Here is a 26,590-nt window from a genome sequence, read left to right as displayed (position 1 = left end):
GTGTCGAAGTCATAGAGATACCATAAACTTGATTCCTATCGAGTCCATTAGTTGCTCTAGGCTCTGACCATAACTACGGATCATATTCTGAATGGGTTGAAGGGTCCTCTTCGTGTTTGGAATGCATTCCAACATTAAATTATTCCCACAAAAAAAAAAAAAAAAAACAAGACAAATATATGGATACAAAAATATAAGTCCAAAACATATACAGAAGGTTTCAAAGTTTATTTACAATAAATGCCTCAGCTCGGCTATTCACGAATTGTTGCATTATTTTTTGTTTGTCTTTCTTTTGTATATGTGTTTCCATGTATAACTCTATTGGAGTTGGCTCGCGCCCAAGCCATATAGTTTTCAAAATAAATCATTAGTTAAACGTTATCACAAATAATTATCATTTTAAGAAAAATACTTCGAAATAAAATAGACTTTTATGAGATGCTTTGCATGGTTAGTAAAAAGAAGTGACTTGCCGGTATGATTGTTATTGGAACCATGAGTCTCATTGTTTCTTCTCGAGGATCCATTCCATAACCGCTTTCTAAAACTCTCTAACATCAAAAACTCTAGATATCTCTTTCAATTACTCTTAGTGATGTGGAGAGGTCTAAAATTCTTCTGAACCACAAATTATCTGACTTCGCTCTTCTTTTAGCATAGGTGTGCAAGTCATACCAGAAATCATGCAACATGTTTTAGGAGTTTGTTAAACTAAGAAGAATATAACAATAAAAAAAATTAAAATTTTTACCAAAAGTTATAAACTTAACACGTTAAAACTTACTTGGTTATGCTATGATTTTCTTAAACTTGCCTGGAAACCCCAAAGTTTGTAGCATGCCACTAAAAAAATTACTTACAATCATTTGAATAAAATAATTAGTTTATAAGTTTTTTTTTAAATGTATATTAACTAAATATATAGATTATATATGTACTAACCTTAAACTTTCCTTATCAAGCATCAACCACATGCATTTATTCTGGATAATCTCTAAGCTAGCTCTATTAAAACAAAGGCACTTTTATTAATATTTTCATCATCGATATTATTGTTTGTGCAACTTTCATATTTGTGAACTTGAAAGTCAATTAACTAACTCTAAACTATATAAACATCTAATCATTAATTTAATATTATGTTTGAAGAAAATTAACTTTCTTACATGCTTAAATCTAGCTTTTATTGTACTATTAACTTGTCAGAATAAGGATCTATGGCTGATGGAATTCAAGATATGTGACTCGTAGTTGATGAGCCTGCGTTATTAACAGGTGTATCAGGTGCCTTTTCATGATTGACATCTAAATACATCGAAGGCTTATGAACATTACTGCTTGAAAAAACACAACTGTTGCATTTTGACCCTACACTTTTTCTTTGCATCTAAACAATATAACTAAATAACTAAGCATATTCAATTAAACTCTCAATCTATGGTTTAGGGTTTTTCGTTTTAGTTCATCTATCTATTTATAATGAAATTTTATAAGTTCCTTCCTTATACGGGATCCCATCCAAAATTTTAAAAACATTATACGTAATCAAATACAATGAGCTAAATAATTTTCCACAACCAAATAACACAACTCATAAAAAAAACTCTCCTGTAATAACATAGAATGGGGGCAAAGACAAAGGTTTAACTAAATTATCCATTGATTATGTATTGCAAAGATATTTGTTTATATTTTTAACATGATATTGAATTTTGTTTTATATATCTGAGTTGACATATAATTATCCAAAGTCATTTGATTAACATGTGCATTCAAGTATTCGTCTGTGATAAAATACATCAAAAGTTATTTGATTAACATGTGCATTCAAGTATTCATCTGTGATTAAATACATAGTTAATAACTAAGTGGTAGAAAGATTTTTTAGTTAACTTTAAAGGCATACATAATGATGAGATGATTACCTATATAGCTTTGATAAAACATCCAAAATATTTAATACTAATGTCTAAACACTCAAGGTCAAGATAGAATTCTATATTTCTTTTTGTTGTGATGAACACATAAGCATATATTACATAATAAAAGAGAGTCCAAATTGTTATGCACTATTTTATAATCATCATAATGCTATTCCAAATAAATTCAATAGAAATTTTGTTTCAACTTATTTATAGTTATACTAGAATTTGAGAGAAATGTCATTTAATACAAAATGACACTTGAAAATAATTTGTTCTCGATATAACACGTCAATTCACACTAGAAAGAGAATTCAATTAACATTCCATAATATACAAATTTGACACTAAAAATATAGCATACTTTATTAGTTTAATGCCTCAAAAATACATTGAATCCCCAAGAAGTAAATAATTCTCAAAGATACCTAAATCTCTAGACAAGTCACTAATAATCACACGAAATACTCTAAAATAAAGCAGGAATGACTACAAATATGTGTGCAATACATTCCCTTATCACTCCTCTAATCCAATCGAACCCATTGATATCAAAATCACTCTTTTTAGTGGCTGGAATCGTTGTCAACCGAAACATTCTCTTTATACCACTAGAATCCAACAACTTTCTTTCTCATCTCAAACTAGGGACTTAGAAATAAGAGAAATAAATTGTTGGGCTAAAAATGAATTTTCAGAAAATATAGGAATTCAAAGTTTATAATTTGAAAAGTATGAGAGCCAAAGTGAACTTTCATAACAATTTTTAAACTACCACCCAATTCCTTTTTTTTTTTTTTTCACTTCAATCCCCTTTCTTTCAATCTTGCTCTTTCTCAACAAAATTGAAACAATTAGGTTTTAATTTGACCTCATAAGGATGCAATCGACGTGAAAAAAAAGTACAATATGCCACAATGAGTCCATAGTGAAAGATAAGAGTGTGAACAATGCTTTTTTACATAGTGTTTTACCCACAACATTTAGAGTTTTGTTAATTTATGGAACAATTTATGGCCATATTAATGAATACATACTTTTTAGATGGGAGACTAATTTGTGATTGAACCAACTAGTCATAATTGGCAATTTCTCACTTGTTTTTGGACGGGGAGTGTGGTTCACTCCAGTCACCGTTGGTAAATTCTCTTAGTGTCGTTGGATTTGTCCCATCAGGATTTTTCTGATGGTACTTGAGGTATTATAATCGGAGCGTCGATGTGTCTCTGAGGTCTTTTTCTTTCTTTCTTTCTTCTCTCTCCTCTTTTCTCATAATTGTAATTCTCACTTGTCTTTAGAAGAAGAGTGTAACACACTCTATGCACCATTAAAGACCTTTATTGATATTGTTGAATTTTTCTTGTCAAGATTTTTTTGATGATGTCAGTGGTGTTGTAATTGTAGTTTCGATGTGCTTCTAAGATTTTTTTTTATTCATACTTTTTCTCTCTCTACTCTCCTCATTGTAATTTATGCTAGCCTATTTTAAAGTTTTTGAAATGCCATGTTTCCTATTAGCGACAACTTTAAATATCATATTTTCTAAACGCAACATGTATCAATCTATACTTTTTTATCAATTTTTTTTCTATTTGTGTTATTTAACTAATATTTTTTTTTAAAATGGTGTTAATAAGCAAAAATGGGAGGATTTTCATTAATTGTCAAGGTACTACTTGCTAATTATGAACAGTTTTCAAAATTGTTAACCGGAATGAAAAAATAAAAAAGGTCCAAGCATGAAATTTGACAAGTTTAAAAATAACTTATAATCTACCGGTAAAAATTATAGAGAACAGTTGAACCTGCCATGTCTTATTACACCTCAAGTTATATCAATTAATTTTGTGTCATGAGAGAAAATATATAAAACCATTGCTGTAGTAGTAACTAAAAAAATTAAATCTTTAGGGTTGTTATAATAATTAAATACGCGTCAAAAACATTAATTGTGAAAAAGTTTCATTTGGTGATCGTGTTAGAGATAATATTAAATCAGTTTTGGATTGTTATAATAATTTAACATGTGCTAAAAACCTAATTGTTATTTTAATGTAATTTTATGCAACTTCCGAAGATGATAAAATAAAGGTATATTTCATCCTCTCTTATATAGTTACTAGTTCTTATCGTAGGAATATTGATTCGGTTGAAAGCTCGGATCAAGGGTTGATAAAGGTATATTTATAACAAGGCTCTCTCTTAATTATATATACTTGAAAGTAATGAAGCCTTTAGTTCGATAAATGAGGCCCGTCTTCAGTTAGCTTGTTTTGATTTTGGGTTTAGCCTTTGTCTCTCTAAAATCAGCAAGTATTGCTCCAGTCTTATCTCCGATCTTCTGTTCTAGACCAAATTTTCAGTTTAGCATTTAATCTACTCGGTTTTGAAGATCTGGAATTAAGAACGTAGAGATAAAACATTGATGAATCTTTGACAAGTAGAATCACGCTTGACTAATAGTAAAAATCTAAGCAACAAATAAAGGCCCTCGAGTCAATCCAAAGCACGGCTTGCTTTGCCCAAAATAAGTCGAGCCAGCAATTACTGTACCACCACCATTTTCCAATCAAACCCTACATGCGAATTGCTATGCCACCGCTTAACTTCTTGACTTTCAAAGTTCAAACTCCACACCATCCTCTCTACCCTATTTATTCCTGCAACAACCTCTTCCATTAGAATAATCCCTCACTTATTATCCCCTCTCTCACCACCATTAATAACCTGCAAGCAAACTTAAGTGATGAAGCAAGAGAATCCACTCTATAGAAATCTGAGTAAGGAAAGAAAATATACTGCTAGTACATGAAAAAAGAAAGAGACAAACCGATGAGAAGTACCCATTTCTCTAAAGCTACTAGCTCTCCCTCTCTCTCTGTCTCTCGTTTCACTTTATTTTACTTTTTATTAAGAGCTTCTGCATGTGTCAACTCTGATAAAGATTCTAATTAAGTACCCAGCATGTATTCTTTCTTTATCTCCTTTGCCTCTTGCTCGAAGGGATTGGCTTGTACTTTGAGTATAGTACAAGTATTTCAGTTTTAATGCAAAACCGAAAGGTAGGGATGGGAGTGTACTTTCTCTCCTCCCTTTTTATTTATTTTCATTTCCTTTCTGGTTTATCTTGTCACAGGCGATTCCTGTTGTGTGGTTCTGTCTATTTTATAAACTTAATTATTTCATATTCAATAGCATTTTTTACATATATAATCTTATTTTTTTTCTTTTTATATTTTCTTTGGGAGCTGGGGAGCACTGTTTATTAATTGAGACAAAATGAACGCAGGGGTAGGTGAAGAGGCTATAAGAAGGGATGTTGTGTTTTGCCAAGCTAGGGCATTCAGCACCGCAAGCCATAGCTAGCTCCAAAAGAGCTATATATCATCTCTTCTTGGTTCTCTTTTTATTGACTACTGTAGAGTAAGGTGTTTAACTTATTAAGATTTTGGCCTTTTGTCATCATGGCTTCATCAAACAGACACTGGCCTAGTTTGTTTAAGTCGAAACCTTGCAACCCTCACCACCACCAATGGCAGCATGACATCAACCCTTCATCTCTCATGTCAACTGGTTGCCACAGAAACCCCTACGCATCAGGTAATAAACACTAAAATTTGCAATTATAGATCATCTATCTTTAAGCAAGTTTTATCCTTTTTCATACTCTCTACAATGATAGTCGCATATGCTTTTCACTCCTAAACAAAGCCTAGGCTTTCTAGCCCGTCACCCACTTCATCACTCTTGAATTTGTCATTATCTATATAAATGTATTCTTAATCATCCTTTTTATATAGTCCTCTGGAAGTGATATTAATTGTTGACAAATAATAGAATGATTTACAGTGTGTACTTCATAATTCCAACCCGAGAAAGTGCTCATTAAAATGATCATACTATGGCTACTGTTATGAGGGCTTTTAATAGATTGTGTACATCTAAACCATGTTTTGCAAGCAGTTCCTGGATGTGAAGAGAGAAGTCCAGAGCCAAAGCCGAGATGGAACCCAAAACCTGAGCAGATTCGCATTTTGGAAGCAATCTTCAATTCTGGGATGGTTAATCCACCAAGGGATGAGATACGGAAGATCAGAGCTCAGTTACAAGAGTATGGCCAAGTTGGTGATGCCAACGTCTTTTACTGGTTTCAAAACAGAAAATCAAGAAGCAAACACAAGCTGAGAAATCTTCAAAACTCAAAACAACAAATTACCCCTTCAACCACCAAACCTGTGACTGCCTCTCTCACAGCTCCATCGTCTCTATCATCTTCCTCAGAAAAATCCTCTCCAAAAGTGTCCAAAAGGACTCTCTCTTTGAGCTCTCCCCCTTTTATTGATGCTTCCAATTCGCCAAACAGTTCAGTTAGCCAGACCTATTTTCAAGCACAAAATGAATTTGTGTCTGAACCCTTTTTCTTCCCCGTTCAACAGACTGGAGGGGAAACTGTGGCTTTTACTCAAGGGTTTTGCTTCTCTGAGCTCTCAAATGTGGTTCATGTTCAAGATCACACAGTTGGGCCTTGCCCTAGTCTCTTGCTTAGTGAGATAACGAATTCCAGTGCTTCAAAAAAAGCAAACCATGAAGAGAGAAACCTAAAGATGCAACCGCAGCTCAGTTACACTGCCACCTCCCCAGTTACTCATAGCATCGATCTTGCTCCTCCTCTCCCTCTTTCAGCTAACACTAGCACTGTTTCCATTCAATCCACCATTAGTCAAATTCAAGGTAACAAATCTTTTATCCAGTTTTAGAATTTTGCTTAATGCCCTTCTTGCAAGCACGTGATGAAACAAGCTCAAGCATGTTCTTGAAATGTGATGGTACCGAGATTCTTTTTTGATGAATTGATAAAAATTTACCAAGTGGGGCTAAATTCACCCAAGATTTCATGAAAGTGACTGGAGAATAATATCTATCAAACATTTTAGTAGCAGATCTTTTATTTATTGAACGAAAGAAAAAATAACATATACTCTATATAGGACTCAAAGATGCGAGATTTGTCATTTTGGATCCCCAATTTGTGATCTTGTCTAGATGGACGTGTGCATGGCTTGATTGACCATGGCTTTAGCTTTGACATTCTTTTTCAGAGAAAATGATTCTGTGGTTGTCAGGTCTAGGGGTGTCCGGTGGCAATGAAAGGTCGACGGTGTTTATCAATGATGTTGCATTTGAAGTAGCTATGGGACCCTTTAATGTGAGAGAGGCTTTTGGTGATGATATTCTGTTGATTCACTCCTCTGGTCAGCCTGTTCTCACAAACGAGTGGGGTATCACCCTGGACTCACTCCAGCATGGCGCTCTCTACTATTTGGTACCCCTTTCCATTAGTGAACATGTGAGTTTGATTCTATTGATTCTTGAGATCATTTTCTTCTGTTCATGAAACCATTTTTCATGCATTTTATGATTTAGATTCTTGAGAAGAAATGAAGGTTATGTATTTATTGGTTGACCAAGAATTTCTTAACATATTGGCATTGGGGTTTGAACACAGAAAAGTGTGCCATACAGCATGAAATTTTAGAATGTGAGCCAGTTAGTCTGCATACACAAATTGATCAATATACGTCAAGTTACATTTATTTCCTCTGTGTGAACAGTGAAGGTTTTGTTTACTAAATGGATTGTTGGTGAATTTTTCTCGGATTGCAGATATAGAAGCGTGGAAGCTAGCTCTGAGGAGATGGGAGCTAGCTGTGGTTCCGTGCTTGTGATCTTAGTTTCTAATTCTCTCTTTCTTAGGGTTTGAATTAGTTTTTCTTTAATTATATTGTTCGAACTGCTAGTTATGGACTTTCTTTTAATGGATCTAAGATAACATTAGAACTTGTGGACCAAATGTATTTTGTTTCTTGTTCAAGCAATATATATATATATATATATATGGAATATGCTTATCAATTTATATATATCCTATAGTCTCTACGGTATACACCCCCTAGTGTGTAGCTAGCTAGGAGAAAATGGATTCATGTACATGTACTCATGTGGGAAGTGAATGTTTGCGGATAATGTGAACTCCCTTCCAGCTGAGCTGATATCATTCCCATACTTTCTGCCAGCTTTTAGGTTTGACTTGTTGCCGAAGGAATCCATACTGTAGCCTCATGAATTTGTCATTTGGCTTGTTACCATGACTTCGACCGCCTCGTAGTGGTTACTTGCTTGGAAGAAATTCTAGGGGAGATCTCATGAGTAGTGTAAACTATACCCGAAAAAAATCCAATTTATTTTATTGGGAAATACAGTGTGCCGTGGGCTGAATCTACCCTATAAAATCTTAATATATTTATTGCTGCCCTAACCAATTTCAAATTTAGATTAAAAAACTTTTTAACCAAACATTAACATCATTTTCATGTTTAAAAATATTAGATGATTTTAGCTTCTCTAACTTATTCAATAATTACCCAAGTTATTAATATCAGGATTATATTTAACCATTACTAATATATTTAAAAATAAATTGTTTAATATTTATATTTGGAGTATAATTGATAAAATCAAAAAATTTGAAAATCAATTGATAATGCATAATACATTGGGGATTAAATTGAGGTTTTTCCATGATTTTATTTTTATTCACTAATACATCCCCGAACCTAAGTTGCTTGCATTGCATTGACTCATCCTTGTATTGTCATTAAACTTTTAATTTAATTAGAAGAATATATAACTTTTTAATTTAATTAGAAGAATAATTATAGATTATTCAAACTTATAATTATTTAATAAAAAAATATTTTAATATCATTTCAATAAATCTTCAAAACACCAAAAAATATTAAGAGTGTTTGTTTTTATTTTTATTTTTTATATTTTGTGGAGTTATTGTATTTTTATTTTTTTAGTGGTGGGGTCATGGCTTATTAGATAATCCCTCAAAAATATTTTTATTCTAACTCTTTGTTGGTTTAATTATTACATTCCTGCAAGGTTCCAAGTGTACTGTTGCCTCTCCCATCCAGGATTTTAGGGTTCAAGTATCCAATTCACATGTATCCCAAGGGTTTAAACAAATAGCCCTAATTAGAACAACTTTCTTGCACGAATCATAGAAACTGATACGAAAACGGAAAGGATTGCTGTTATCGACGAATAATAACCAATGAATTTGAACTTTTGTGGCAGAAATGAACATACAGACTAGAGATAGGAGTAGTTGTTGACGGGAGGGGGTCAACTTTTTTGATTGATTGGTGCAGATTATTTACGTGCACACTGGCGATAACAGTGCTAATACTCACTTCTACTTCGATTTGACTAAGCGATTTGGATGTATCAATTACCACTCTTCTGTCACAAAATTCTTCATCTACGTCATTTACAACACACAGAGCACTGTGGTTTTCATGAACCATCAGGTATGATGACCATGACTACAAAAGCTCCTTACAAAACCAATCTCCATGTCCTCAGGCTGCAATTTTTTGGGTGGATTCCAAGTGCTGGGGTATCGAAAGTGAGTGGAAAAAAAACCAAGAAATGGAAAGTATGGTGGCTGTTTTTTTGTCCCTAGGCTGTGATTTTGGGTGCCAGGAAAACTAGATGCAGGGGCAGCAGCAAGTGGTGATTGATTTATGGTCAACACTACATGCTCCCACCATAGGGATTCTGTGTAAGAACAGATAGCTCGATGGGATTGTTCTAGCCCCAGTTCCATGACCTTATCTAGCTAGTTAGTGTGCATCGTCATGATAAGCTAGAAACCCACATCTCTGTGGTCAATCCATTTACATGTATGGGAAAGCATTGGGGACAGTTGACAATCTTGTGCATGCAGTTTCAGACCCGCGTGATAAGCCAAGTGGTTCTCCCGCAAAAAAATAGTGTTAGGATAATAAAGTTTTACAAAATCCAAAGATTAATACATTACAAAATAGGGCTTATCGCAAGATCAGTTATTGTATCGATCTTAGCCAAATACCATCTTAGTTTTGAATACTTGAATTTCTATTTCCCTCAGCTCATGTCCCCGGCCTCTTCCATAAAGTTTGGATTCGAAACTTTTTTTTGTAATTAAAAATAGTATTCCCTTCGAACTGTTACGCTTGATGTACTATTTCTTCTTTTAAGATCAATGACACTTATCTACGTTTCCCTACCATACCATAAAGTTCTCTTTTAATTTTAGCAAATTCAAGTAAAAATAAAATCAGGGATGGATTTTTTTTCTCTAAAGATTGATTTTTTAATCTAATATGACTCAATCGATTTGATGGGTTAAATGAAAACTTAAACAACCATTAAAAACGTAGTTTGATTAAAAGAATTCAAGACAATATATTTTTTACAAAAAATATTAAGACAACAATATATAAGATCGATTTAGATTAACTCAAGTTTGCTTATAAAATTAATGACCTGGTTCATGAAACCTTGAAATCAATAGAAAATAAATCAAAATAAATTATAAGGTGCAATTCCTATTAAATTTAATGTTAAAAGATAAAATTAAAAACTAAAATTTATTTAAAAAATAAAACTAAAAAATAATTTGAATCAACTCAAATTAATCTACCAAATTTATAATCTAGGCAAGCTATGATAAGAATCGGTGGAAGTTGACACCATGAAAGCCAAGGAGGAACTTGCCAAAGAAAACAAAGATGATTTGCAGCCATAAAGCATTAAAAAAAATAAGTCTGAAGGAAAACGCATCAAAAGAACACTTCATCTCATTGGTCATGTCACAAACGAAGTGACCATTATTTAATGGTACTACCAGAATCAAGTTTTTAAACTTGGCCAGTTTAGGGTTTGGGTTCCAGGTTTTGATGGGATCACCGGGTTTTAACCGGATCATCGGATTACTCAGGTCAATTTTAAAAAAAAAAATCAAAACAACGTAGTTTTAGTAAAAATAAAAAACAAAAGTCAACGGGTTGCAACTGATTTTTTAACCGAGTCTTGTCGGGTCAACCCGCCAGGTCACCTCCAGTTTTGCCTTTTCTTATTTTTTTAAACCTAACTCGATTCTAATCCTGAATCAACTGAATTTAGTATCGATTTCCAGGTCAGGTTTCAAAACGATAATAAAAATTATTTTATTTTATTTTTAACCTGCACCATCGATCGGAATTTAAAATAATTATTTTGAGTTTCAATTTTTTTATATTTTTTAAGGCCATGCCTCCGGCGAAATTAAGTACATTTCTAATCGAATCTCGTGTACATCACATCTGAACAGATGATGATTTGGCAAAAGATTATTTTTCATGCAACTATTCACCGAAGAATTGTTGTGTAAATGGTGCAAAGTCAATAGAAAATAAAAACCATAACTTTAATCCAAATAAAAAGCCCATAATTCCTTCATTTTTTTTTTAAAAAAAAAAAGAGAAGAAAAAAAAAGCCCACACAAACCACCTCTTGTGTTTAAAAAACAGCATTGCTGAATTTGCTTTAGATAATCCTTTCCCTGCTGTCATTCTCCAAACCACCTTAACTCAATATAAAAGGTGGCTAGCTAAAACGACACAAAAAAAAAGGAGAAAAAAACCCATCAAATGGGAGCCTATAGAGCTGACGATGATTACGATTACTTGTTTAAGGTGGTATTGATCGGTGATTCAGGCGTTGGCAAATCCAATCTCTTGTCTCGTTTTACAAGAAATGAATTCAGTCTCGAATCCAAATCCACCATTGGCGTCGAGTTTGCTACTCGCAGCATTCGCGTTGATGATAAAATCGTTAAGGCCCAGATTTGGGACACTGCTGGCCAAGAAAGGTTCCCCCACATTCCCTTCCTCTTTTTTTCTTATAGATCTCTCATCCAATTCTTTTTATTTTTTCATGTCATGATTGTTGTTTTTTTTTTTAAAAGAGAAAAATATATATAACAATGTGGGTTGTGATTTTGATTATTTGGATTGGAATATTGGCTTTTCTTGAATTCTCAATAACTAAAAATATTAAATAACTTGGAAAATTATAGGCAATACATGATGAATTGTTCAAATGTGGAATTCAATAAAATGAATTCTAACGTACATTAATGGTCATAGACTTGGCCAATTTTGATGCCATAGAAATGCTTTGCGTAGTTGACAATGCACGGCTGTGCAATTGTAACTACTTGCACTTGTTCCATGCCCATGATCAGGATGGAACGGTGGAGGGTTTGACGTTAAACATCCATAATTAAGAATGACCGGTAGATTGTATTGTAAGGAACTACAGGGTGATGTGAAGGTGATTTTTGGGATCTACGAAATTACAGTTTATTAATCAGAATTAAGACTCTCTTGGCATTACCTTGATGATTTGGGAGGATTTAATTAATGTTTGCAATCCTTCCTTGTTATGATCATTTTACAAAGTAGAAGGGCTAGATTAATATAACCAAGCAACGCCTATGTTGTCCAATGTTTCTATTTGGTTTTATAATTCTACAATTCATGCAAATTGGAGAAATCATTAGGTATATCAAGAATTGCACCCTCTTTTCTCGTATAAACATGGGATTCATCGTGAAAATTATTCATGGACCCTACCTTCTTGTAAGAGAGGAGAGGGCAACTCTCCTGAATAATGACTCCCACAGTATGTGATGAAGATTTCTTGTTTAGATGATGATGTAGCAAATTCGGCTGTCTTATTTCTAACTCTTTTTTTTTTTTTCCAAAAGATACCGTGCTATAACAAGTGCATACTATCGAGGAGCTGTTGGAGCCTTACTAGTCTATGATGTAACCCGCCATGTTACATTCGAGAATGTGGAGAGATGGCTAAAGGAGCTTCGCGATCACACAGATGCTAACAATGTGATCATGCTTGTAGGAAATAAAGCAGACCTGCGTCACCTCCGAGCAGTTGCCACTGAGGATGCCAAGGGTTTTGCTGAAAGAGAGAGCACATTTTTCATGGAGACTTCTGCTCTCGAGTCAATGAATGTTGAAAATGCTTTCACAGAAGTGCTGACCCAGATCTACCGTGTTGTAAGCAGGAAGGCTCTTGACGTTGGAGATGACTCAACATACTTGCCCAAAGGACAGACGATTAACGTCGGAAGCAGAGATGATGTCTCGGCTGTGAAAAAGGCTGGATGTTGCTCGTCATGAGTATTGGAAAGTTTCGAAATGTTTCTCTTCCGAGATTTTATTAGCCTAAAGATTGTCGTCTTTGGGACTCCATACAGGTTTATCTGACCATACGACAATATGCTATGTTGACAAAAGACATTCAACAGTCTAAATGTTGCAATTTTTTAAGAACTAGAGATGAATTTGTAGCCCATTTTGAATCTTAAATTTGTCATGGTTCTTTATTTGTTGTTCTTCTCCAGATAAAGTATTTGCTTGCCTCCACCCTCCCTCCATGTGATAGCAGCAGCCTAGTGCTGCAGTTTTATGTAAAGTTTGGTTGTCTAGGTCATAAACGTGTAAAGACTTGGCTCTGACGGAGCATGTAATACTGAAAGCTCAAGGCTAAAAATTCATTTTATTGGTAATATTATTTTTCAACTTATTCATGTAACGCATCTAATTTAAATTATAGAAATGCAAGAACTATATCGTATTTAAATCAATGAGATGTTATAATTACAAGCTTGCTCAATTTTTTAATAAGTTTATGGCAGGTGGACTCCTTCATGCATCCACTAAGTTATCCCTTAATTCTAATGAAGAACGCTAAAATGAGAGAGAATTCGTGAACTTTTAAGATGAGAAAAAAAAAAGTCAAAAAGTACAAAATATCCTAAAAGACAAGTTCATTTTGAACACGATATTCTCCATTACAATATATCTTCAAATAGAAAATAATACAGTATGAAGATATTTTCTAGCTTCTTAATTGAAATAGTATTTTAAAACATTAAAAAAATGAAAAGGCTTTCTGATTTTTTATTAAAAAATAAAAACTAGAAATGAAGTAAAATATTTAAATAGAAAAATAGATAACACTCTTGAGCACACCAACTACCTTTCCAATGTGCCATACATTGCTTCCCAAGTTACGCGACACCATAAATCATTTTAACAGCAATTTTTGCAAGCAACTCACCCAATCCTTCCGTTAGTCCGCCAACAATGCCAGAGTTGAGGGCTTGCAGAAGAAAAAAAATCACACCATAACTGGATTCTCCATTCTCGAGGACTCGCAACAGTGACAAATCATGTTCAATAATATAAAACAAGTAATGGTTATCATAGTGCAGGGGCAACAGTTCAGGCATTCCCAAGAAGACACGTAGTAAGCTGCGAACAAATAGGTTTGAGAATTGGAATTCAGAATAGCATCAAATGCTACTGCTGGATGTTCAAATACAATACAATCAAAATATTCTGTATACAAATTAAAGTTCAACTTTCTAAAAAGCATGAAATAATCTATTTGCTTTTCAAAACCAATAACATTGTCCACCAAGATAGGAATATTATAGGCCGACTAGCAAGTTCTTTCTAGCATATTATGGAGGGCACTAATTGTTGATACTTTCCTCCTATGGTCATTTCCGAGATTCTGCTTTCTTCTGCTCCTTGGCTGCAAAAACACAGTTTCTATCATTTACAAGAAAACATGAAAATGGAGGGCAAAGCAGTTTCTCCTAGAACCATACCAGCCTTTTCTTCTTCTCGCTTTTTCGCAGCTTCTTCCCTTTGCTGGCGGATGAGACTCAATCGTTCTGCATGAAAAATAGAATATGAAACTTACAAAGATGGAAACATATGTGGGCTGCAAATAGAGCACAGAAGGAAAGAAACATTCTTCGACCAAAGCCATCTCACAGAAATCTAATGAGATTGTTAAGAGTAATATTGGTGGGATAAGCCCACAAACCTGAGACATGCTAACCATGTCACACCATACAATAGCACACCATTATATGACATCTAAATCATTAGAGGTGACTGTTTCATTTCCTACCACACTAATATGGCAGATATAAAAATACCTTCAACCCATGCTCAAATACAAAATATTCACATTAGGCCCAAAGAGCATATAATCTCTTACCCAAGTCTTTCCTAGCTTGTTCTGTTTTCCCTTGTTCTTGCAGCCTCATGTATCGCTCATGAGCCCTTTGTTTCTCTAACTCCTCCCTGCAAAGGAATCGAAGCAAGCATTGTCAAACAAGATTTCTTCAGGTATAATCTAGAACCCCTAAAGATTGAGCCCTAAGAGCAACATATTATATCCTGTTTCAGCACGGCCATAACAGTTTGATATCTTCTCTACATCTCAACAAAAAACGAATTCCTTCTTCAATAAACAATATGCAAACCTTTCACGCCTTGAAAGCTCTGTTGTTTTCCCAGTCTGAAAACACCAAATAATAACAGCATTACTTCTCGGTCTAATATAATCACTAAAAAAACATAGAAACCGAAACTTACATCAACATCTCTAGCTTTCAAGTTCTTCGCTTTCACCAAATTAGGATTTTCAATCTCAATAATACCTTGAGTTCCTTTCCGCTTTTGCTAAACATTATTCAACCAATTTCCAATTAACAAGCCATTCCAAATAAATAATAAATAAAAAATAAATAATGTAAATACTTTAATAATCACTAACATCAGGATCATCTTCTTCGGATTCCTCCTCAGATTCCTCTTCCCTCTTTTCCTCTTCATACTCAGCTTCCTCCTGAGCATTTTAAATACAGATTCTCTCTCACACACAGTATCAACTTCACCAAAACAATTACATAAAAAACACAATTACTAATCAGAGCTGGGATAAGACGAGAGACATACCCGCTTAAACGTGCGAGGACGGGTTGAGGTGCCAGCAACTGCAATAAATCGAATATTACAAACAAATAAAAAAAAAACCCTTAATTTTTACAAGAATAAAAAATAAACAGAAAGCAACAACTTTATAGATGGTTAAATAATAATCCAGATCCAACTGCAATTTCTTTAAAAAAGAAGAAGAAGATGAAGAAGAAGAAGAAGAAGAAGAAGACATTCTTACGCATCTGCTCGGGGGTAGAAAAGTGACGCTGACCGGTAGGCTTTCCCTTAAACTTTCCTCTTCCCATCTTAATAAATCAAAACAATAAGTACTAAAAAAAAAATCAAAATCAAAAGTTAAGGGAAAAGAGAAGGATTGATAGGCTTTTAGTTCAAATCAGAAGGAAGATGTACTCTGTTTGATTTAGAAGTGGAAGAGAGGAGGATTTGATCTGATTTGACCTGATCCTTCCTGATGGATGGATGGATGGATGGATGGGTTCCAAAGGCAAAACCCTAGAGGAGAAAACTTGGACCAGCGTGTGGTGGAGGGGAACTTTTTATTGTGTCTGTTTTGTCCACATGGATTCGATGCCTTTACGTGGTAAATCTGTTGATCACGCGGTGGAGATGCGATAGATGTCTGATGTAAGCTTTGGGGCCCACAGTGAAGCTGGCCAGCCTAGGCCTGAAAATCAAAATACAGGCCTAGCCCAGATTGGATCGCTCAACCTCCTTGGCGTCTTGGAACCCAAAAGGAAAATTTGGATTTGAATCTACGCATGTTTTATTATATTTATTAAATAATTTTTAATTTTTAATTTTTAAATTTTAAACTGAATAAATATTATTTAATGCATGATAATCCCAACCTAACTAACTATTTATTGATCATGTGAGGTGGGTCATCTTTTCTAGTAATAGGATGATCTCATTTATTATATTAATATAGTATTTAAATTTTATCTAGTCTTACATAAATAAATTATATCAGATAAAAAATATATTGAATCTTAATACAAATTATTTTTTTTGTTAATAATGTCATGAATCTTAACTAAATTATACCGTGTTGTTAGTTTAATTTGTCAAGGATTCCCACTATAAATAGAAATAAACCTTTTAGTGTACCATGTAAACTTTAGTTCTGATCAATTGTTTTTCTTTGATCAATCATGATTCATGGTTGATTCGTTAGTTTTCCCTTAACTTTTCTAATTAATTAAGACTTTTTAAATCCAGTCGATTTTATTGTTCATGGTGAATTTTAACCTTTCTTCCTTTATTCGTAATTTGTTTTAGTATAAATACTAATGTTATATTAGGTTATCATTAAATTTGAATCACCATTCCCAATTTAAGAAACATAATTAATATTTAAATCCTCGTATGGTTTAAAACATTATGATGTTGGATTCATATCCATTTGAAACATCATTTCTAATTTAAGAAATATAATTAACATTTAAATCTTAGTATTTAATTTTAAATTCAATGATTTAATTAAATTATTTACAGTTATCACACACACACACACATATATATATCATGTCCCATGAACATTTATGTACATCACTAGTAGGTTCTTGACAAAGTTTAATTGCACGCTACCTCTTAATATGATCTAATGCAGAACTTGTCAAGTTCTAAGTGTTAGGTTTTTTAAATATCATACACGTGGTGTAAACTATGACACAAAATTATTCAGGAGTCCTCAGAGTTAGATAGATCTAAAGTTGTTTAGGAATTTGTTACATGAATGTCTGATCTTCTTTGACTTTGAATAATTTTTTAAAGGCAGAGTTGTTGCAAACCACAAGACGTCCAATTGTCTAGCGGCCTCCAATAGTAATCCACAAAACCACTCATGAGAAATGTTCTAAATCCCTATTTAAGAGAGAAGGACTGCTATGCCTAGAGTGCTAACTCTAATTTTATGTTTACGTAGTTTTTCTATCTATCACACAACCACTTTTTTGATAAAATAAGAGGCATAACTTGCTATTTATAGCTAGGAAAATCTAAAAAACCCTATAAAGACAAATGGTTCGACGTGGACTTTATATAGTAATAAAAATATCCGAGCTGCCAGTAATAAAGATTGGCAAAATATCCATTTGCTCCTTAAATAATATTCATATATTAATTCAGGATAATTTTAGAAATTAACTCAATCAAGTCCTTGATTTTTCTAGGTGTAGAAATATAATCCATGTATTAATTATAATCTAGTCCTTAATTTTTAAAATATATTTTAATCAAGTAATACTAAATTAAATCATCTCAATTTAATTTTGACTAATGATTCTTAATGTGTATAACTCATTAAGTTTCTAATATGTTGGCCCAAATATAAATTATAATTATAATTAAATAGAATTAAATAAATTAAAAAATTTAATTTATTATTAATTTAAAAATTGATTAATTTATATTTGAAGATCTGATGCATTGTCTAGTAACATGTCATGATCTCCAAAATATTATAAAAGTCATTAGTGGTTTGACTTAACTTTTTAGTGACCGATTTCTCAGTGTAATTAATACCTTTTCATCAGTGATATTCTAATTTAACATTAAAGCATGAAGTATGTTTGTCATGCTAAATCATATTTATTCTCTACGTAATAGTCATTGATTGTTTGAATAAGATTTGAAACTCTTTTCAAATCTCATTTCACCTTAACCAAAGATTTCTCAGTCAATACTATTTGAGAATAGATGAAACATTTTTCTTAATTCACTTAAGGTGATGAATCCTCTCTTTATTACTCAAGTACCTTCATATAGTTCATGTTATACCCAATATATGCCATTTTGTTACTTCAATTAAGATAATATGTAACAGGATCAAAACATAACATTCTTTATATAAGATGACTTAGAGATCTCAAGTCTAAGGATTACTTACATGACTGTCATGTGAGCCTTTCCATAGACATATGTGATCTTTCCATATAAAATTCTCATGCATGTTAGTTTAGTATACATGTCTTATGATAAACATCTATGTATTAATTCTAGGTATCCTTCATACCTCAACTTATGAGAACAACTACTTCATTTCATAAATATATATATATATATATATATATATATATATATATATATATCATTTTTTATAGTTCTAATGAATGTCTAGTATTTAAGAGAGTATCAATCATGAACATTTTAAAAACAATGTTTTGATGCAATAGTAATGTCATAATTATAACAACTTTATAATTATATTTGCAAAGCATTTTTGTTCCATGAATTTTATCTTTACTCTAGATTAATTAATCTAATATTATACATTACTAGAAAATTGATAAATACAAACAAAAATACTGAAGAAATATTTCTGTTGGTAAATTTTTGATGGATATATTTCCTCAGTAGAAAATTATATTAAAAAATTAAAACAAAATAAAATAAACGATGACATGTCATTGCAAATCCTTTTATCCTGGATTTTGCCTTCAAGTTGAATAACCAATGTCACAAAAGTTGCTATTAAATAAACAAATTATTTTATAGGGAAAGCAAAAGGAAAATCAAAATCACCATATTTCTCATTAGCACTGTCATTGGTTACAACATGAGCATGGGTTCTGCCGAGAGAGGGGCGTCCGATGACCAAATATCCAGACTACCAAGCCGGAGGTACAAAGCTGTGGACACGGATTCGGAGTTTCGCAACAGTGTTGATTGTGATTCAACCGTTGCAAGCGCAGATCTGGTAAGTCCTAGTTTGAAAATACACGTAGCTAAACTACCTTATCAGCATGCAATCAGAGCATGAGCTGAAAAGCCATGGATGATCATCTTCCTAATGATTTCTTCTTTCTTCTTCTTATATTTGTGTTATGATATTGACAAGAATGTTGCATATGCCTAGCCAAGAATAAAGACATAGAAGAAGTTAGGCAATTGTGCCATAGAGGAGCTCACCAGTAATCATAAATATAGAACTCTGTCTTTGGGTTATATTTGGCAGTAGATTTATATATACCCCAAAATAGGGTAGGGAAGTCCCTTCCTCCTCAAGGATATATACCCCAAAATCTGTGCATGATTTCTTTCTTCCTGGTAATGGTAACGGATATATACCGGTATGCATGTAATCGTACTTAAATAATGCATATATTATAACCTTGATAAAATATTACTCCCTAAATTAATAATATTGATTAAATAATTTTTTTTAATAGTCTCAACTTGGGTAAATTAATAATTCATTAAATTTGTAAGATAATATACTTAAAAAAACACAGAGTTCTCACTTATATATAAATTAATAATCCCCTTGTACATCAATACACATACATACTTAATTACATAGTTTTTGTAAAATAAGACTTCAATATTATTATTTTTCTGTAAACCTCCAATTAGAAAATTTTACGATGTTTGAGAAAACCTGAATAATAATAAAATAAAATAAAAGTAAATAATTGGGATGAGATTTTTAATTATTAAATATTTATTTTTAATATTAAAAATAAAAAAAATAAAGCTTTCTAGTCATAAGGTCCCGATTAAAATTTTACAGTATTAAAGAAATATTAAAAAATATAAACATAAAAGATAAATTAAATATTTATTAATAATAATATAATAATAAAACATGTAATTAACCAACCGATTACATTCAAGAAATATTAAACTAACACCAATTACCCAGTTTTATAACAACATAGCATTTAAGGTAAGGCATATTTCTAGCCATAAGCTGCGTGCCTCTGCATAATGTGGCCATGTATACATGGGAGAAAAAAAAATAGAGGCAAAAACAGTTCAATTCATCAAACTGGATCACTCCAGCAGTTCATGCAACTTGTGGACAAAACCATCAACATAAGAGTTTTCAAGCTCTTTGCCTAACAAAAACTCTCTCCATTTTGCATGGTTTGCTCTCACCAATTTCCCCACTTCACTATCATCATCCATCACAGCTTTCACTGCCTCGCAGACACCATGTCTTGTAAACAAGCCATCTTCTTCACCTTTCTTGACTTCAACTCCAACTTTCAGATCTCCACCCACTACTCTTGCATTGATTATTTGGTCTCCAACATTTGGCAAGAGGACTAATTGACACTTATTTACCATACCCTCTGACAACGACCCAGATCCACAATGAGTCACGAAACATCCTACAGAAGGATGCCTCAAGATCAGCTGTTGCTGGACCCAACCCGTATAAACAAGTCCTCTTCCCTTAACTCTCTCCTCGAACCCTTCTGGCAAGGCTGACTCGATTGTTTCAGCTCCAATAGGTGGTTTGAGGACAGCGAAAAAGGGCAAGCTTGTAAGCTCAAGACCTAAAACCAGCTCTTGAAACTGATCTTTCTTAAGAATACATTCACTCCCAAAGGCACAGAATACCAAAGTTTCAGCTTTAAAGCTATCCAACATTTTGGCAATCTTTTCTTCCAAGACGGAGTTTGGTGGTTCTGGCACGATAGGACCTGCCAGAATCACAGGCTTGCCAAATTGGTCCTCAATATAATCAGAATAAGGCCCTTCCATCTCTCTACAAGCTTTGAAGGCAATAGCGTCACATTGACTTAAAGAATATATATTGCGTTCCTGAAATGAAATGTTGCTTCCAAATTGTTTTACAGTAACAGCGCATATTCCTCGAGCTTCATGAGCACGCAGCTTAATTGATGACGGGGGAAAACTCGGCGGAGGCTGCATCAAATCAGCTGCTGTCAAGCTCTCAAGTTTTCTCTCAGGACTTAACGTATAACCAATGGTAGCTGGGCTAATGATACAGAAATGCACAGATTTAATACCATGCTTGCGTGACAACTCCGGCAACCAATGAGTAAAATCAAAGAAGATGAAGTGAGGATTAAGGATGCGAAGATGGTCCTCGATGACATGTTCTGTGAGATCCATCGCAGTCATTAAAAGAGGATGCAAAGGGAAGGGAACATCAGTAGTTGTTTCGGTGCCTGTAGGGAGGCCATCAACATGAGGGACAGTGATAGGAATGAAGGTTATGAGATCAGGATGAAGATTGAAAGGCTCAAACTTGGATTGAGTTTTTTTTGGCAAGAAGAAAGAGACTCTGTGGCCTCTCTCTGCAAGCTTGTTTGAGAAATGGACAAATGCAGTAAGGTGACCTAGGGCAAACCATGGATACATGGCTATGTGAAGGGCTTTGCTGCTCCGAGCTGCTATGTTGGTGCTCATTTTAGATTGCAAAGCCTTACAATTGGCTGGCCATTTTTATAAGTAGACGACTTTTAAACCTTCGCGCTAATTATGGATGCCTTTTCTGTTTTCTCCGAGGTTTTACTTTTAAATGAGCACAGCTTTGCTGTGCCTCATGTATTACTCAAACTGATCTATTTTAAACAGCTTTATCACGCGCTCGGTAACCGATTACTAGACAACGTGTGTATGGTTTGGAGGTGTACCGTATTTTTAAAAGCACAAATTATATCTCACTTAAGCCAAATATATATCTATATATATACACACACACACAACCGAACTTTACCGAACTTTACCGAACTTTCAAGCCTATATATATATACACTTTTATTGGATACCACTAAAAAAAGCTAGACGTAGCTTTTTTTAGTGGTATCCAATAAAAGTGTATATATATATAGGCTTGAAAGTTCGGTAAAGTTGGGTAGTGTGTGTGTATATATATATTAAAAAAGCTACCGAACTTTCAAGCCAGACACCCCTGGCTATGCAAGGAGCTTCGAAAAAGAAAAAAAGAAACGATAAGTTAGGGCTTAGGATACTATTCTGAGGAAGTGGAACACAACTGTCCAGTCTCTTTTTTTTAACTACTATTTCAAAGCTTCAACAGAGAATGGAACAAACAAATGACCACTAGCAATTCTCTCTCTCGATTGTTAAACATTTGGATCGTGAATTACTCGGAAAATTATTTCAGTTTTTTTTTAATCCTTTCTTTAAACTCGGGTTGACAGCTTAACTTGTTAATTACCACATAAATATTTGCATGAGGGGCCTGTTTCTCACAGGCATATAGCATGGGGGAAAAAGAGGTTTTGTGCAAAACAACACTGCCTCTAATGGTAATACAAGATATTTACTTGACCAAGCATAAGAACTCTTAGTAAATAACGGTGTAATAAGATGTAAGGCATTAATTTCACAAGGTCATTGCTGATATGGTCTTACCGTTTTAATACCTTATAAATAATTAACCTGTTGTCAAAAATTACATAATTATTAGATAAATTAATGAACAAAAAAACTTAGTTTATAATCAAGTAAAATAATAATAACATGATAAACTTGTAATCATAACAAAAGATTATCATGCTTACTAAAAAAATATATAAACTTGCATAAAATATTAAAATAGAAACCTAGCATACATACTAAGTATATACTAGAACTATACAAATGAAACTTAACTTCAGTATACATTTAGCAAGACTTGTACACAAAAAACCAACCATAAAACTCTTCTCTTTTAGGAACCAAAATTGATAGAATTCTTTTCATTATCACATTTGATTATCTTTGTAAAACAAGAATTGATGTGAATCCAAAGGGTAAGAACCCTTGAACCCATAATCAAGATTGAACTCGATCAAGTAATTACTTGAACCAAAAAACCATATCTATTGGATGAAAAACCTCGATTATTGATTATAACAAATCAAGAACCGAAGGTATAAGAATAGGACCCTTACCCATCGGTTATAAGGAACCAAAAACCATAGGTTTAAGCATGAACGTCACAAAGATATGATTTTTGATAAGTTTCCGAAAAAGTTCCATGAGGAACCAAGAGTAAGAGCAAACTCTCTCACACAAGTTTTATTTTTTTAATAATCAACCCATCTCCAATTAATTAAAACCTACATATAAGATAAATAATCATATTTATACTAGGTAAAATGTTCCAAACAAGGTTGGAAAAATAACAAAACAGTTCTAAATAAAATAGAAAAAAGAATCCTAAATCAATTAGAAAACTAATGCAATTCTCGTATAGTAGATTTTTGTCTTTATTGCAAGGCCTACTTAATGTCTGATCATTATAAACTTGTAACCCTATAGAAAACTAGGCCTTTAGAATCATTTAACAAAATTTCAGCTCGGATCAAAAGTTACGGGCATTAACATAAAACTGGACATTAGGATAAGAAGCCCAATTCACGTGTAAATATGAAAATAAGTCGAATCTACAAGTTTTATAGAAAATAAAGCTTAAATATCTTAAATACCTTCTTAGCTCTTGACCTTGTAATAGGCCGAATTGAAATATGTAATGGATCATGTGGTGTTGTTTGATAATTCTCATCATTCCCCCTCCATTAAAAGATTCGACCTGAAATCATCTAGTTGCTTGGATGTTGACTTATTTTTGCAAGAAGTATTATTTTGATTTTGCGATTCTGATCTTCTTTTTCTTTTCTTTTTTTATATAAATTTCAAAGAAAACTCAACATCAAGCTAAACTAGAGAATAAGCTAGATTCAAGATATAAAAACTAGGGTAAAAACAAAATCAATAACATAGAGAAAACTAGAAATAGGGTAAAGTTGAAATAAAAAACCTAACAACATAAATAGATAAAACCTAATTTTAGAGTCTTGCTTTGATACTAACTGATGCGAACCCGAAGGGTAAAAACCATTAAACCCACAATCAAGATTAAATATAACCTAAGAAAGCTAAAATCAAGTTGAAAAGAACCTAGCCAGTGATTACCTGAACCAAAAAATTATAGTTATTGGATGATAAGCCTCAACCATTGATTATAAGGAATCAAGAGCCGATGATATATGGATAAGACCTTAACCCATTAGTTATAACAAACTAAGTGTAAGACCCAGGTTGTGGCTTAGAGCCTAAAAGGCCTCAAGACCATTAGTGAGCCTAAAACAGCCCATAACCCAAGCACAGGGAAATCGTTTTTTCTAAAATAATAAAATAACATTAAAAGTTATCCAGTACAGTAAAAGAAAAACAACGTTTAAACAAGTAGTATGACTTTTGGAGTTTTCTCTGGACAATTCCTTAAGCTTGGGCGTGAAGGCTTTTTGGTTTGGGGCTATTTGTGGGACTGGTAACAAGGTAAGATCATCCTTAACTCTTTAATTTTTAGATTATGAACAGTAATTTTGGCATGCTAGGGCTCGATGAATGAATTTGGGGTTAGAATGATTTTGATGTTTTTGATGGAATCGATTGTGGAGAACTTGTTAGAATGTTTTATAATATGTATCTGGACTATATAGGGTTGGGATATAACTATTTTGATGTTGTTGAATGTGTTGTTGAGATTAGGTAAAATCAAAATAGATTGCAAGTTGAGATTCTCTAGGATTCTCGATCAAGCGGTCGACCGATATAAGTGAACCGATCGATCGGTTGTTGGATATAAGATGCGGTCGATCGTTTGGGTTATGGTTGGTCGACCGGTTGGAGAAACAGTTGTGAGGTAGGTTTGTTTTATTTTAAACAGTCGAACAAATGAAGAGGCGGTCGATCGGTTGGTTAGCATTTTCATTTATGTTTTAGTATGTTTAGTGTTTAAACTTCTTCTTCGATCTGTTTTTTTTTTTTTTTAGTATCTCCTATTTATTCATTTAGGTTCCGCAGATACTACTATGGTTAAACGCTAGTGATTTATTTGCCTCAGTTTCGAGTCTTTTGTTCGATTTGCTTCTATTTTCTGGGTGAGTGGAATAATTTTTATTATGCATTGTATGTGTGTGTTGGTATGAAATGATGAGTATTATTGCTATTATTGGTTATATAAACATGATTACTTATTGTTATTAGTATTCTTTTTTCTTCTTAAATACTCATCATATGCCTGTTTGATTTAAATACAGTCCATATATCCTTTATATTTATTCAAATGTGATCATGCTTGCATTGTGAATTTTGATGATAAACCATGAATTCTATATCAATGTTATTTGTTCATTTGAGCTCATGATTTTTGTTACCCTATTTAGCCTGCTGTCAGAAACTTCAAATAAAGGGTAGTTAGTTGCTCCATGTTAATATAGAATAGTTTGCCTATGTGCACATGGTATTCTGATTCCTAGCTAGTAAGTAGGATGTCAGTACTGTACGAATTGATCCCCCTACGATTATATAGGTTTCTTAGCTGACAAGTAGGATGTCAGTAGTATGATATGTTATTTTGACATGCATGCCCCCTTTATTCATCATCTGTTTGTGACCTTTGGAATATCTTTGTTTGTTATATACCTTGTTTTATACAATTATAATCACATATCTTATAATGTATGTTAGCATGTATAATAGTTATTATCTCTCACTAAGTGTTTGGACTCACTTATCCAATATTTATCACACCCGACATCGCGACGACCTTAAAAATCATTATTAAAAGCTAAAGAACAGATTTCTGGCATCTTGTTCTTTAATGAAAAAAGGTCTCTTTAAAAGAGTCGCTACCTAGTATTATGGTCACTAGGAACCCTAACTGGCCAGCAGATATTCTATGGTACATGACTGGTTATGCAAAAGAAAAGTATTATCACCTCTTAAGCGTTCTACCTAAGGTAGGCTGCATCGTTGGTTTTGTCTTGAATTGCTAGGGGTTTGTTGTGTTTTATCTTTGATGGTCTACCTATAATATTGATTTTCTGCATACATTTAGGTGTCTTTGCTTTCCATTTCTGCATCCATATCATACTCATAAATTGGATTTTCGTTTCTCTTCATGTGTGTTCTTAGGCTATAACTACTCTCATCTTGGTTATTATTATCTTGACCTCACATCTCAACATATTTTCTTTTTCCAAATGTTTCCTCGTCATATTCGTTTTCATGAACAAGTGTTCCTTTTGACAAATCTGAATAGATGGTATAGCCCCACAACACCTCTCCTTGTTATATTACTATTACCTACTTGTTTAATTTTATTAATTCTCTATTTTTTTTATTGCCTTACACCTGTGGCCTCTCCACCACATATACTACCTACCATTTCTTCCA

General features: G+C 33.2%; 4 protein-coding genes across 4 annotated transcripts; 2 read left to right on the top strand and 2 right to left on the bottom strand.

Moving 5' to 3' along the window:
• Positions 1–5,212: 5,212 nt before the first annotated feature.
• LOC18103098 (WUSCHEL-related homeobox 9) lies at positions 5,213–7,768 on the top strand. The gene is made up of 4 exons (XM_024611556.2): positions 5,213–5,525; positions 5,889–6,656; positions 7,049–7,272; positions 7,590–7,768. The coding sequence occupies exons 1-4, from the start codon at positions 5,390–5,392 to the stop codon at positions 7,593–7,595; spliced, it is 1,134 nt and encodes a 377-aa protein (XP_024467324.1). The 5' UTR covers positions 5,213–5,389; the 3' UTR covers positions 7,596–7,768.
• A 3,582-nt stretch (positions 7,769–11,350) lies between these two features.
• On the top strand, positions 11,351–13,206 carry LOC112323346 (ras-related protein RABA1f). The gene is made up of 2 exons (XM_024581107.2): positions 11,351–11,667; positions 12,568–13,206. The coding sequence occupies exons 1-2, from the start codon at positions 11,447–11,449 to the stop codon at positions 12,998–13,000; spliced, it is 654 nt and encodes a 217-aa protein (XP_024436875.1). The 5' UTR covers positions 11,351–11,446; the 3' UTR covers positions 13,001–13,206.
• Positions 13,207–14,133: 927 nt separating this feature from the next.
• LOC18103096 (uncharacterized) lies at positions 14,134–16,195 on the bottom strand. Its single transcript, XM_006377381.3, has 8 exons — positions 15,861–16,195; positions 15,641–15,678; positions 15,459–15,530; positions 15,278–15,364; positions 15,166–15,200; positions 14,898–14,983; positions 14,500–14,565; positions 14,134–14,423 (listed from the first exon to the last, which is right to left on the bottom strand). Exons 1-8 carry the CDS (start codon positions 15,925–15,927, stop codon positions 14,389–14,391), a joined length of 486 nt encoding a protein of 161 aa, XP_006377443.1. The 5' UTR covers positions 15,928–16,195; the 3' UTR covers positions 14,134–14,388.
• A 3,987-nt stretch (positions 16,196–20,182) lies between these two features.
• Positions 20,183–22,041, bottom strand: LOC112323340 (cyanidin 3-O-galactoside 2''-O-xylosyltransferase FGGT1). Its single transcript, XM_024581066.2, has one exon. It carries the CDS (start codon positions 21,803–21,805, stop codon positions 20,417–20,419), a length of 1,389 nt encoding a protein of 462 aa, XP_024436834.2. The 5' UTR covers positions 21,806–22,041; the 3' UTR covers positions 20,183–20,416.
• Between the last annotated feature and the right edge of the window lie 4,549 nt (positions 22,042–26,590).

Source organism: Populus trichocarpa, chromosome 11 (genome assembly GCF_000002775.5).
Source record: "Populus trichocarpa isolate Nisqually-1 chromosome 11, P.trichocarpa_v4.1, whole genome shotgun sequence".
Classification (NCBI taxonomy): Eukaryota; Viridiplantae; Streptophyta; class Magnoliopsida; order Malpighiales; family Salicaceae; genus Populus; species Populus trichocarpa.
The sequence above is the reverse complement of the archived record's forward strand: the minus strand, read 5'-3'. Positions and strand labels throughout refer to the sequence as shown.

Excerpts from the sequence above, each read along its gene's own strand:
- LOC18103098 (XM_024611556.2), top strand. The coding sequence starts at position 5,390 with ATGGCTTCATCAAACAGACACTGGCCTAGTTTGTTTAAGTCGAAACCT. Across the intron at positions 5,526-5,888 it reads CAGAAACCCCTACGCATCAG|TTCCTGGATGTGAAGAGAGA; the intron begins GTAATAAACACT and ends TTTTGCAAGCAG. Across the intron at positions 6,657-7,048 it reads CACCATTAGTCAAATTCAAG|GTCTAGGGGTGTCCGGTGGC; the intron begins GTAACAAATCTT and ends TGTGGTTGTCAG.
- LOC112323346 (XM_024581107.2), top strand. The coding sequence starts at position 11,447 with ATGGGAGCCTATAGAGCTGACGATGATTACGATTACTTGTTTAAGGTG. Across the intron at positions 11,668-12,567 it reads GACACTGCTGGCCAAGAAAG|ATACCGTGCTATAACAAGTG; the intron begins GTTCCCCCACAT and ends TTTTTCCAAAAG.
- LOC18103096 (XM_006377381.3), bottom strand. The coding sequence starts at position 15,927 with ATGGGAAGAGGAAAGTTTAAGGGAAAGCCTACCGGTCAGCGTCACTTT. Across the intron at positions 15,679-15,860 it reads TTCTACCCCCGAGCAGATGC|TTGCTGGCACCTCAACCCGT; the intron begins GTAAGAATGTCT and ends GATTTATTGCAG. Across the intron at positions 14,566-14,897 it reads ACAAGCTAGGAAAGACTTGG|AACGATTGAGTCTCATCCGC; the intron begins GTAAGAGATTAT and ends TTTTTCATGCAG.
- LOC112323340 (XM_024581066.2), bottom strand. The coding sequence starts at position 21,805 with ATGAGCACCAACATAGCAGCTCGGAGCAGCAAAGCCCTTCACATAGCC.